This window comes from Ranitomeya variabilis, chromosome 6, assembly GCF_051348905.1.
Source record: "Ranitomeya variabilis isolate aRanVar5 chromosome 6, aRanVar5.hap1, whole genome shotgun sequence".
In the NCBI taxonomy this organism is placed as follows: domain Eukaryota; kingdom Metazoa; phylum Chordata; class Amphibia; order Anura; family Dendrobatidae; genus Ranitomeya; species Ranitomeya variabilis.
In genome coordinates this window covers 202055414-202068250 of record NC_135237.1, presented here as the reverse complement: position 1 = coordinate 202068250, position 12837 = coordinate 202055414, and the positions used below count along the sequence as shown (strand labels likewise).

Here is a 12837-nt window from a genome sequence, read left to right as displayed (position 1 = left end):
CTCACATTTTACCCTTCAATTGAGAATTTAGAAAATATAAGTTCAGTCCTGGCAGAGAAACAAGCAGATTTCTCTGATAAGATACTGTATATTACAAAGTTGCTTATTTTGACATGTACTATTGATTTATAAAATATAAAAATTAAAACAATAGTTATGCTTTAAGCTAAGGGGGAGAAATAATGCTTTTCATAAAATACTGTATAACAGAGCTGGGCAAAGTGCTGCCCGTGGGCCCCTTATGGTCCTCTAGCTGTTCAATGTTCTATGGAAGGGATCATATTGTATACTAGATTGTGGCCCGATTCTAACGCATCGGGTATTCTAGAATATGCATGTCCCCGTAGTATATGGACAATGATGATTCCAGAATTCGCGGCAGACTGTGCCCGTCGCTGATTGGTCGAGGCAACCTTTATGACATCATCGTCGCCATGGTAACCATTATGACATCTACATCGATACTGTGCCCGTCGCTGATTGGTCGAGGCCTGGCGGCCTCAACCAATCAGAGACGTGGGTTTTCCATTATGACATCATCGTCGCCATGCTGTGCCCGTCGCTGATTGGTCGAGGCCTGGTGGCCTCGACCAATCAGAGACGCGAGATTTCCAGGACAGACAGACAGAAAAACCCTTAGACAATTATATATATAGATAGAGAGGCTATGTGGGGGCTCATACTGTGTATAAGGAGAGTATGTGGTGGCTTAAGCTGTATATAGGGGGCTGTGTGGGAGCTCATTATATATAGGAGGCTATGTAGGGAATCATATTGTATATAGGGGCTATAAGGGAACTCTACTGTACATAGGGGGCTATATGGGGGCTCATCTATATATATAATTGTCTAAGGGTTTTTCCGTCTGTCTGTCTGTCTGTCTGTCTGTCCTGGAAATCCCGCGTCTCTGATTGGTCGAGGCCGCCAGGCCTCGACCAATCAGACGGGCACAGCATGGCGACGATGATGTCATAATGGAAATCAATCGACCAATCAGCGACGGGCACAGTATCGACGTAGATGTCATAATGGTTGCCATGGCGACGATGATGTCATAAAGGTTGCCTCGACCAATCAGCGACGGGCACAGTCTGCCGCAAATTCTGGAATCATCATTGTCCATATACTACGGGGACATGCATATTCTAGAATACCCGATGCGTTAGAATCGGGCCACAAGCTAGTATTGTATATAAAAGGCTATTTGGGGGCTCATACTGTATATTGGTGGCTATGTGTGGGCTCACGCTTTATATTTAGAGAGGATATATGGGCACTCATACTGTATATAGGGGGCTATGTAGGGGCTGAGACTGTTTATAGGGTTGTATGTGGGGCCTCATACTATATAGAGAGAGGCTATATGAGTGCTCACCTTGCATGTAGGGTGCTATACGGGGGCTCATATTGTGTTTAGAGGGGCTACTTGTAGGTGCATACAGTATATAGGGAACTATGTGCGGGCTCATACAGTATATAGGGCAGCTATGTGCAGGCGCACACAGTATATAGTAGAATGTTAGCAAACTTAATTCTGCTCAATATTAGGTTACACAATTAATATTAATATAATAAATAAATAAAAAAGTTTGTGCCTATATACACCCTCGGCGAAAAAAACTAATAAATAAAAGCATATGCACAATCCCCTATGGATAGGATATTCGTGCAAATACAGCCTCTGAATTAAGGTCCACTATGTGCAATGCAAGTTTTCTGGGTTAAAACATGCAAAAAGGTGAATAATCCCGATAGCCAATGTAAATAGTTATTTTTACCTTATCTGTAAGGTGATGTTGAAATCCCAAGTGAAAACGCTAGAGTCTTCTCCTTATCTTCCTTCACTGCATGCCATGGTTACAAGATAAAATCCGCATTCTTGTAGCAGCTTAACAACAATAATAATAAATCTTCAGGAGCGTGGTCCCGGCCAGTGACACACGCTCCCTGAGCCTCCTTCCTGGTGTAGCACGGACTCACCGAGCTCCGTAGTCAAGGGATGCAATGCCGCGTCCGGCTAGCAGGACCTTGGGTGACACAAGGTGTCACGTGGTATGCAGGGATGCAAGGCGCTGTCAGGACCAAATCTGACGCGTTTAAGAGATATTAATATAACACAGTAATTATAATTAATATGTTAATGTTAATATTGAGCAGAATTTCAGTCTTTTGGTTCGATCCGCCACATTAGTCGTAAACTCACATGTGGCCCATCAGGAAAATTAATTGCCCATCCCTGCTGTATAATATCCACATATTTATCTTTACCGACTTTAGAACTCACCTTACATAAAAGCTGATCTGATTGATTTCTTAGGAAGTGGCTCTTAACAAAGAATTGCCTCTGAAAAAGTAAGACTGCAGATAGTTAGTGGATACAAAAAGTCTACAGACCCCTGTTAAAAATGTCAGGTTTTTGACATGTAAAAACAATATACCAAAATAATTATTTCAGAACTTTTTTTAGTAAGACAGTCAAGAAATGGAGCAAGGAAATGGAGTCTGTGAAGTAGGATGTTAAAATGAAAGCCTATTCTTAAAAAGAAAACCATCCAAACCTGGAAATGTTTTACCAAGCCTACATCAAGTCTGCTAAAACCATGTGAGAAAATGTGTTTTGGTCTGATGAGACCAAGGTTGAACTTTTTAGCCATAACTGCAAAAGTTATGTTTGGCCCAAGGTCAACACAAAAAATATGATACCTAGATTAAAGCACGGAGGAGGCAGCTCTATGCTTTGGGGATGATTTTAGGCAGCTGGAACTTGGGTTTTAATGAACGTGGTGGGAATTATAAACAGTTACAAATATCAGTCAATTTTGCATCAAGGCCTTTAGGCTTTTACTAAAAGTTGAAGATGAAGAGGAATATCACCTTTCATAGTGACAAAAAACCTAAGCATAACTCCAAATAAACAAAAGATTGGCTTTGACAGAAAAAGATCAAAGATTTACCAAATTTAAATGTGGGCACCATCAATCAAATAAATACTGCATATATTTATAAGTAAACCATAAATAAAGATAAAGTATATGCAGATAGCAAAGGACCACCATAAAAAAATACAAATTTTATTGAGATACAACATACATTTAATTTAAAAACACTTAAAAAATTCCACTAGGGGTATTGCACAAAGAAAGAAGATCCATAATCAAGAGTAAAATACTCATAGACCCACAGACCGTTATCACATAAATAAATAGGTTTCTATAGTCCCACAAGAGAATTATATATACGCCCACCAAAAATAAAATAAGGCTCAATGCAAGCTATTCCAAAGGCAATACATACACATAGTATTGTCACAATTGTTGCATAGTACAAGTAGATAATAAGTGGAATTCAAGCCTGTTTCCTAATACCAAATAACTAAAGCCATTTATGAATATTAAAATAGATCGTAGGGACCAAAAAGAGGTGAATAAATTAATACTTAGCCTTATCCCGATCAGATAGTCACCCCCTATAGCAAATAGTCTCAACGAGGATGACCCAGATCGCCTCAATGAATTTGCAGAATGGACAAAACAAAAATTGGAGCAGGACCCTCAGTTTACACAAAACATTATGTTCAGTGATGAGGCAAACTTTTTTGGGTGGGCCATTTATATGGATACACCTAAATAACATGGGAATAGTGACAGTTTTCTTGTGTAGGGTGTCTTACATTGAAATCTGCTGCAATGACTCGGGTACTGCGTTCACCAGACATCAACACAATTTCTATCCACTCCTCATGTGTTAACCTCTGCGACATGTCAATGGCTGTAAACAAAGAGTAACTTGTAAATAACTCATGAAAGAATAAAGTTACGTTAAAACCAAGCACACCATTGTTTTTCTTGTGAAATTCTCAATAAGTTTGATGTGTCACGTGACCCTCTTCCTATTGAAAAAAAAAAAGTTGGAACCAAAATGGCCTACTTCAAAATGGCCGCCATGGTCACCACCCATCATGTAAAGTTTCCCCCCTCCCATATACTAATGTGCCACAAACAGGAAGTTTATATCACCAACCATTCCCATTTTATTTAGGTGTATCCATATACACGGCCCACCCTGTACATAATTCTCTTGTGGGACTATAGCAACCTATTTATTTATGTGATAACGGTCTGTTGGTCTATGGACCTTTTCTCTTTGTGCAATACCCGTCATGGGATTTTTTAAGTGTTTTTAAATGAAGTGTATGTTGTATCTCAATAACATTTGTATTTTTATGGTGATCCCTTGCTATCTGCATATACTTTCTCTTTACTTATGGAAAAATATCAATGTTTTGGAATGGCCCAGCCAGAACCCAGACTTAAATCCAATTGAAAATCTGTGTGTTGACCTGAAGAGGGCTGTACACAGGAGATAGCCTCGCAATCTGACAGATTTGGAGTGCTACTCCAAGGAAAAGTGGGCAAAGCGTGCCAATTCTAGATCTGCAATACTGGTAGACTCCTACCCAAAAGATTACTGATATAAATTCAAAGGGGACTTCAGAAAAGTATTAGTTTAATGGTGTGCATATTTATACAACCACATTATTTTAATTCTTTATTTTTCCCTGCAAAAAAAATTCCTGCACGGATTCATCTTGGATGATTTATTTTTACTTGACAAAAACCTGGCAATGTATCAGTGGTTTGTAGACTTTTTATATCAAATTGAAACATTAAAATGGAAACATTTTTGAGATGACCCAAAATGATATTAAAAATGTATTTTAGAGAAGTGGGTCTCACAAAGAAGATGAAGTTGTACACAGAATATGATGAAACTTTAAATTTATCAAGGGATATGTGATCTTTAATGAGTGTCGTGTTGTCTCATCAAAAGGTTGTCTTTTGGGAAGGTTTCTTCATAGATATAGAGATAAATAGATACAGGGATAATGTAGAATGAATTATGTCTGTTAACTATTTAGTAATGTTTTGCTATATTTGTTTTTATGCAGCTTATGGAAAAGGAGTGCTACAGAGACATTGAAAAAATCAAGACAATTGGAAGTACATATATGGGAGCTGTAGGACTGGTTCCAACAACAGGAACTAAGGTAAAATATCATTTACACTTCATATGGATATTTTAATTTCTACCATTCTTCCACTTTTAATGTAGCGGTCACTAGCTGATGTCACAACTTCAACCGGAAAGGTTGTCTAAACCACAGAATCATTCTAAATGTTTAATAGGATTTTAGATCAATTGAAAATGTGGTTCACTCTCTCCTTGATTCAACAGCATTTCACTTTCAGCAGCTCAAACATTGTGGGGCCGATTCATCCAAACTGGCGTAGCGCACACTCACACTAGGCCAGTTGTGGAACGAGTACAGGAGGCGCCAAATTAATTATGAGGTGCATGCCACTTTCTGAATTCTGCAGCTCTACTGAGCGGTGTGTGCCTTCATGCATCACACCAGAAATGTTACTGGTGTAGCTGTACTGGCATTCAAAAAGCTGTCATTTTTTATGAATTTCATGTGGAGGCAGTGAGGTGGTCACGCCCCTCTCCCACACTTGCTCCACTCAAGCTTCCCTGGAAAAGATTTAATGAATCTCCCCCTGTGGGTTATCAATCACTAGCAGTCATTAGTGCTTAACAAATATGTCTGTGGCTGAGTAAATGTGTGCAAAATACCTGGAAGGAACTGGGAGCATCTCTAAATTATATGGTTTCTTCATGCAAGAAGCTATTATATATGACTAAATGGAAGGAGGACCTGTGGAAGGAGTCAACATTGTCAGATTAGTTGGACATCGTAGAGGCAGTATCCAGAATGTTTCTTAAAGGGACTCTGTCACCTGAATTTGGAGGGAACAATTTTCAGCCATATGGGCGGGGTTTTCGGGTGTTTGATTCACCCTTTCCTTACCCGCTGGCTGTATGCTGGCTGCAATATTGGATTGAAGTTCATTCTCTGTCCTCCGTAGTACATGCCTGCACAAGGCAATCTTGCCTTACGCAGGCATGTACTATGGAGGACAGAGAATGAACTTCAATCCAATATTGCAGCCAGCATGCAGCCAGCGGGTAAGGAAAGGGTGAATCAAACACCTGAAAACCCCGCCCCTATGGCTGAAAATTGTTCCCTCCAAATTCAGGTGACAGAGTCCCTTTAAGGTATCACTTATCAAAGGAAAGCAGGATTGGATATTTTAAGTTATTTGACTCTACACCAGGGGTGTCAAACTGCATTCCTCGAGGGCCTCAAACCATGAGTGTTTTCAAGATTTCCTTAGCATTCCACAAGGTGCTGGAATCATTCTGTGCAGGTGATTAAATTATCACCTGTGCAATACAAGGAAATCCGTAAAACATGACCTGTTTGCGGCCCTCGAGGAATGCAGTTTGACACCTCTGCTCTACACAATCTCTCCCTTGTGCTTTCAAGTACCTCTGACTGTTTTTTCAGAGTATTTGCAGGGGAAAGATCCTTCCCCTACCTATGGTGAAAGTGTATGAGACTAAGCCAATTTTTGGTTTGAATACCCAATTTACTTAATCTTTAAAAATTCAATTTTAAATGGCTGGTAACCCCCTTTAATATTTGTTTGTATATGTATCGCTGAAATGTAACAATCCAATCAAATTTTTTCTGTAGTCAAAGTTTATACCTTATTAATGCTTTACATTCAGGTTGTCCTCATATACAAATTTTAAGAAAAATCATAATTACCAAAAATGTCCATTGCTAATTGAAATAATGAACAAAGTGGTTATCCATGCTTATGATATTGAATACCTCCTTAGGATATATATATATATATATATATATATATATATATATATACATATATATATATATATATATATATATATATATATATATATATATATATTTTTTTTTTTTTTTTTTTTTTTAGAGCACCATTGATTCCATAGTGTTGTACATGAGAAAGTGTTGGATACAAAATTCTAATTTAAATTACAGGGGACAAACTAAAAATGACAGACTGGTGCCCTGCCATGCAGGCTTACAGTCTACAGGATAATGGGGAAGGAGAAAATAGGTTGGGGGATCTCTGCAGCAGTTCCGGTGGTGATGAGGTGGCGGCAGGGTCAGTGCAGGTTGTAAGCTGTCTTGACGATATAGGGTTTTCAAGTTCCATCTGAAAGTTCTGAATTTGGCAAATTTTCGGATGTGTTGAGGTACATATTTCCATTTATTATGATAGATCAGGTGGGGGGTGGTAGGAGAGATGGAGAAAAATGATGAGTTCAGTGCAACACTGAACTCATTGAGCTTTAGGAAGCGTAATGAGAAGAAGGGGGATATGGTTGGTAGACACTCTGGGATTCTGGAACAGCAGAGGTGACATTTGTGCCGGAGAAGTAGATCTAAGTATCATTAGTGTATAGGTGGTAATAAAAGCCATGGGACTTTGAGTTGTTCCAGTCCAAAGGTATAGTTTGAGAAGTGTAGGGGTCCCAGGACAGAGCCTTCATGGACACAGACAAAGAGAGGGCAGGATGAGGAGGTAGTGCAGGAGTGGGGGACGCTAAATGTGTGGATGCAGAGGTGTGAGGAGGTCCAAGAGAGAGCAAGGTCTTTGTAGAAGGAGAATTACAGAGAATTGTCTGTCAGCTTTGTTAATATGTTATTAGTAATTTTGGCCAATGCAGTTTTGGGGGAATTGTGGGGATGGAAGCCCAATTGTAAGTCATCAAAGAGTGAGTAAGATTTTGATTTTGGATGCGAACAGGAACAGTGATATGGACTGATAGCTGGATGCATATGCCAGGTCAAGGGATCGTTTCTTCAGGATTGGTGTGATTGTTGCATGTTTGAAAGCAGAGGGTAAGGTTCCAGAAGTTAATGATAGATTGCAGAGGTTGGTTAGGACCAGGATAAGCATGGTGCTCAGGTTTGTGAGGAGGTGGGATAGGTTAGGATGGGGTTGAGTGCACAAGTGGTGAGGTGTGATTTTGAGAAGAGATGAGTAAGCTCTCCTTCAGTGATGGTGGAGAGGAAGGTTATGGGGCATGGTCAGTGGCCAGTTATACATAGAGGTTGTGGTAGATGGGTAGAAAACATTTGCCTTGTTTGGTCGATCTTAATTTTGAAATGTACAGCAAAGTCTTTTGCAGAGATGAGTGGATTCAAAGGGGGCAGTGGAAGGCAGAGGAGGGAGTTGAAGGTGTTGAATAGCTGTTTGGGGTTGTGAGATAAAGAAGATACAAGGGTGGTGAGGTAGTCTTGTTTAGTAGAGGTGAGGGCTGACTTGAATCTGAAAGTTGCTTGTTTAAATGTGGTGAAGTCTTCCTGTGAGTGCATTTTTCCAGCACCACTTCATAACCCTGGACATGTGCCAAAGTTATTTTGTGAGGTTATTGTGCTAGGATAGTCTATTGATTTGTCGCACTCTGCTATGTACGAGAGGGGTGACCAAGTCAATAGCTGCTGCAAGTGTAGCATTGTAGAAAATGGTGGTACTTTCTATGTCATAGATTAAAGATATGGAGGATGGTGGTAGAATAGAGTCAGAGAGCATTTGGATGTCTAGGTGTGTGAGGTTTTTATCATCGTGCATTAGTTGCTGAACATGTGGGGCAGATGAGGAGGACAGGGATGCAAAAGTGAGGAGATGGTGGTCAGATGGGGGAAGGTGAGATTTTGAGATGGTGAATGATGAAGATAAGGTCTAATGTATGTCCATCTGTGTGGTTGGCTGCGGAGGACCAGTGAGTAAGATTAAAACATGAAGCAAGTGACAAGGGGTTTGGAGGCTGCAGACTGACAGGTGGCAATGGGGATGTTGAATTCACCCATGATGTTGGTGGGAATGTCAATAGAGAGTACCTTGTAGGTAGGAGGAAGCGTAGAAATGGACAGAATGCACTTAAAAATAAGGAAGGATGAGGGAGGGTAGAGGTAATATTGGGTTGACGATGCATTTGTTTGAAAGAAGAAGACCCACTCCTCTACCTTGTCTGTTGCCAATGCAAGAAGTGTGGGAGAAGTGAAAGCCATCGTAACACAGAGGAGCAAGGAAGGCCATGTATGAGGATGTCAGCATGTTTCTTTGAGGCCCAGGAAGGGTAAATTGTGAGAGGTAAAGAGGTCATGGATGACATAGAGCTTATTGTGGACAGAACAGGCATTCCAAAGCACTCCACAGAAAGGCTGGGTGGATTGAGAGTCAAACGAATGGATTTTATGTTGCAGGGATTGTGGTAGGTGAAGAGTGATAGGAGGAAGGTTTAGTGGGGGTATCAACTGTTAAGGTCCAGAACTGGGAAATATATCACTAGCAGTGAGGAGAAGCATGAAGACAGAAAGGAGCTGAGAGATGGACAGTGTCGGCTTGTTTTGTGTTTTAGTAGGAGAGATATGAGGTTGAAGAGCAGGCCTGCATATTAGGTAAGGTGGGAGGGTAAAGGTACCTTCACACTGAACAACTTAACGATAACGATAGCGATCCGTGACGTTGCAGCGTCCTGGATAGCGATATCGTTGTGTTTGACACGCAGCAGCGATCAGGATCCTGCTGTGACATCGTTGGTCGGAGCTAGAAGGCCAGCACCTTATTTCGTCGCTGGATCACCCGCTGACATCGCTGGATCGGTGTGTGTGACGCGGATTCAGCGATGTCTTCACTGGTAACCAGGGTAAATATCGGGTTACTAAGCACAGGGCCGCGCTTAGTAACCCGATATTTACCCTGGTTACCATTGTAAATGTAAAAAAACCCAAACACTACATACTTACATTCCGGTGTCTGTCGCGTCCCCCGGCATCCGCTTCCCTGCACTGTGTCAGCGCCGGCCGGCCGTAAAGCAGAGCACAGCGGTGACGTCACCGCTCTGCTTTAGGGCCGGCGCTTACACAGTGCATGGAAGCGGACGCCGGGGGACGCAACAGACACCGTAATGTAAGTATGTACTGTTTGGTTTTTTTTACATTTACACTGGTAACCAGGGTAAACATCGGGTTACTAAGCGCGGCCCTGCGCTTAGTAACCCGATGTTTACCCTGGTTACCCGGGGACTTCGGCATCGTTGGTCGCTGGAGAGCTGTCTGTGTGACAGCTCTCCAGTGACCACACAACGACGAAACAGCGACGCTGCAGCGATCGGCATCGTTGTCTATATCGCTGCAGCGTCGCTTAATGTGACGGTACCTTAAGAGGGAAGGTGAAATAATTAATTGTTTGGAGAGCGTCTGAGTTTGGGGATAATGAAGCAGAATAAGAATTAGTTGGTAAAAAACTGTAAAGGCATGGGTAAACATGGTGAAAGAGTAAAGGTACCTTCACATTAAGCGACGCTGCAGCGATAGCGACAACGATGCCGATCGCTGCAGTGTCGCTGTTTGATCGCTGGAGAGCTGTCACACAGACCGCTCTCCAGCGACCAACGATGCCGAGGTCCCCGGGTAACCAAGGTAAACATCGGGTTACTAAGCGCAGGGCCGCGCTTAGTAACCCGATGTTTACCCTGGTTACCAGCGTAAAATGTAAAAAAACCAAACAGTACATACTTACATTCGCGTCCCCCGGCGTCCGCTTCCTGCACTGACTGAGCGCCGGCCCTAACAGCAGAGCTGTGTTGTACTTTCACTTTCACTTTACGGCGCTCAGTCAGTGTGGGAAGCGGACGCCGGGGGACGCGAAGGTGAGTATGTAGTTTGTTTTTTTTACATTTTACACTGGTAACCAGGGTAAACATCGGGTTACTAAGCGCGGCCCTGCGCTTAGTAACCCGATGTTTACCCTGGTTACCAGTGTAAAACATTGCTGGTATCGTTGCTTTTGGTGTCAAACACGACGATACACGCCGGTCTGACGACCAAATAAAGTTCTGAACTTTGTTCAACGACCAGTGATATCACAGCAGGATCCTGATCGCTGCTGCGTGTCAAACTAAACGATATCGCTAGCCAGGACGCTGCAACATCACGGATCGCTAGCGATATCGTTTAGTGTGAAGGTACCTTTAGTATGAGAAGATCAAAAGGTGAGCACAGTTAGTAAACAGTTGTAGCTCTTACCTTCTGCTCTCTTCAGGAAAAATTGCTGGTATATTTCTGATGTGGAATTAAAAGAGGCACCTGAGAAGAGGTATGCAAAGACCACGATCAGCAAAGACCTAAAGGCCCCGTCTCACACAGCGACGCTGCAGCGATACAGACAACGATGCTGCAGCGTCGCTGTTTTGTCGCTATGTGGTCGCTGGGGAGCTGTCACACAGACAGCTCTCTCCAGCGACCAACGATCAGGGGAACGACTTTGGCATCGTTGAAACTGTCTTCAACGATGCCGAAGTCCCCCTGCAGCACCCGGGTAACCAGGGTAAACATCGGGTTACTAAGCGCAGGGCCGCGCTTAGTAACCCGATGTTTACCCTGGTTACCAAAAAAAACAAACAGTACATACTCACATTCCGGTGTCCGTCAGGTCCCTTGCCGTCTGCTTCCTGCTCTGACTGACTGCCGCCGTACAGTGAGAGCAGAGCGCAGCGGTGACGTCACTGCTGTGCTGTGCTCTCACTGTACGGCGGCACTCAGTCAGAGCAGGAAGCAGATGGCAAGGGACCTGACGGACATCAGATGGTGAGTATGTACTGTTTGTTTTTTTTTACATTTACGCTGGTAACCAGGGTAAACATCGGGTTACTAAGCGCGGCCCTGCGCTTAGTCACCCGATGTTTACCCTGGTTACCAGTGAAGACATCGCTGGATCGGTGTCACACACACCGATTCAGCGATGTCAGCGGGACCTCAACGACCAAAAAAAGGTCCAGGCCATTCCGACACGACCAGCGATCTCGCAGCAGGGGCCTGGTCGCTGGTACGTGTCACACATAGCGAGATCGCTACTGAGGTCGCTGTTGCGTCACAAAACTTGTGACTCAGCAGCGATCTCGCTAGCGATCTCGCTATGTGTGACGGGGCCTTAATACTCAAAATTTATATACCTTTAACTGCACATGAAAGACACCAAGTGAGAACAGAAGGGTGAGCCAGAGGGAGACAGATCAGACAAATAAAGGAAAATGATAAGATACCAGAGATAAGAAAAGTTTGCTAGTTGCACAGCAGGGAATGGAAGCAGGAGAAATAATAAGATAGACAGATAAACAATTCAGTAGAAAGCTGGAAACATACCTGTGGATGAGGCATATGGGTGGTCAGGTCAAGGTTGTCAGTGACACTGAAAGATACATATCTTATCAAAATTCAGATTGGTTTCTGTCTAGTGCCCTTTACTCCCACCAATCAGATGTTTTCAGCTCTGGCACAGTCCATATTTAAACAGTGAATGGGGCTGAAATGGCACTGATCTGTTCAATGGTAATGATTGGTGCTGAGAACTGCAACTCAGCCCTTATTGTTCTGAATCAGAGCTGTGCTATTCTGGTTCTGTTCACTGTTTACATCTGGATGCCTCCTGAGCTGAAAATAGCTGATCGGTGAGGTAAACTATCTTGAGGATAGGTCATCAGTATCACAAGCCTGGATAATCCCTTTAATGAGTTTGTCTGACTTCTCCAAAAAATGTTTTTTAAACAATAAAATGAGACATATTCACTGGCTCATCAGCCCTACGAATTTAGCTTTTGAAGTTCCAATGGTCTACGATGGGCCTTTGCTACAAGGCGACCAAAGAACAGGATGCCATCATTTCCTATCCAAGATCAATGGAGTGTTCAGTACTATATATACAAAAGCTTTGAGTCAGTGAATATGCACCATTTCATCATTTTAACCCCATCATCGAAATTGTGGAGTTTTTTTTTAAAATTGAATTAGTCCTTTAAAGAGTCACAGTCATTTTAATTTTTAGCTCATAAATCAATAGTAAACATGAGAATAAGCAACTTTATAATATATCTTATCAG

General features: G+C 42.3%; 1 protein-coding gene across 1 annotated transcript in view; it reads left to right on the top strand.

Moving 5' to 3' along the window:
- The window catches only part of ADCY1 (adenylate cyclase 1), an 839277-nt gene that overhangs the window by 797496 nt on the left and 28944 nt on the right, over nucleotides 1–12837 (top strand). Inside the window, exon 17 of the mRNA XM_077269394.1 lies at nucleotides 4949–5047. Within this exon, the coding sequence (XP_077125509.1) occupies nucleotides 4949–5047 (99 nt within the window). The remainder of the gene's footprint in view (nucleotides 1–4948; nucleotides 5048–12837) is intronic.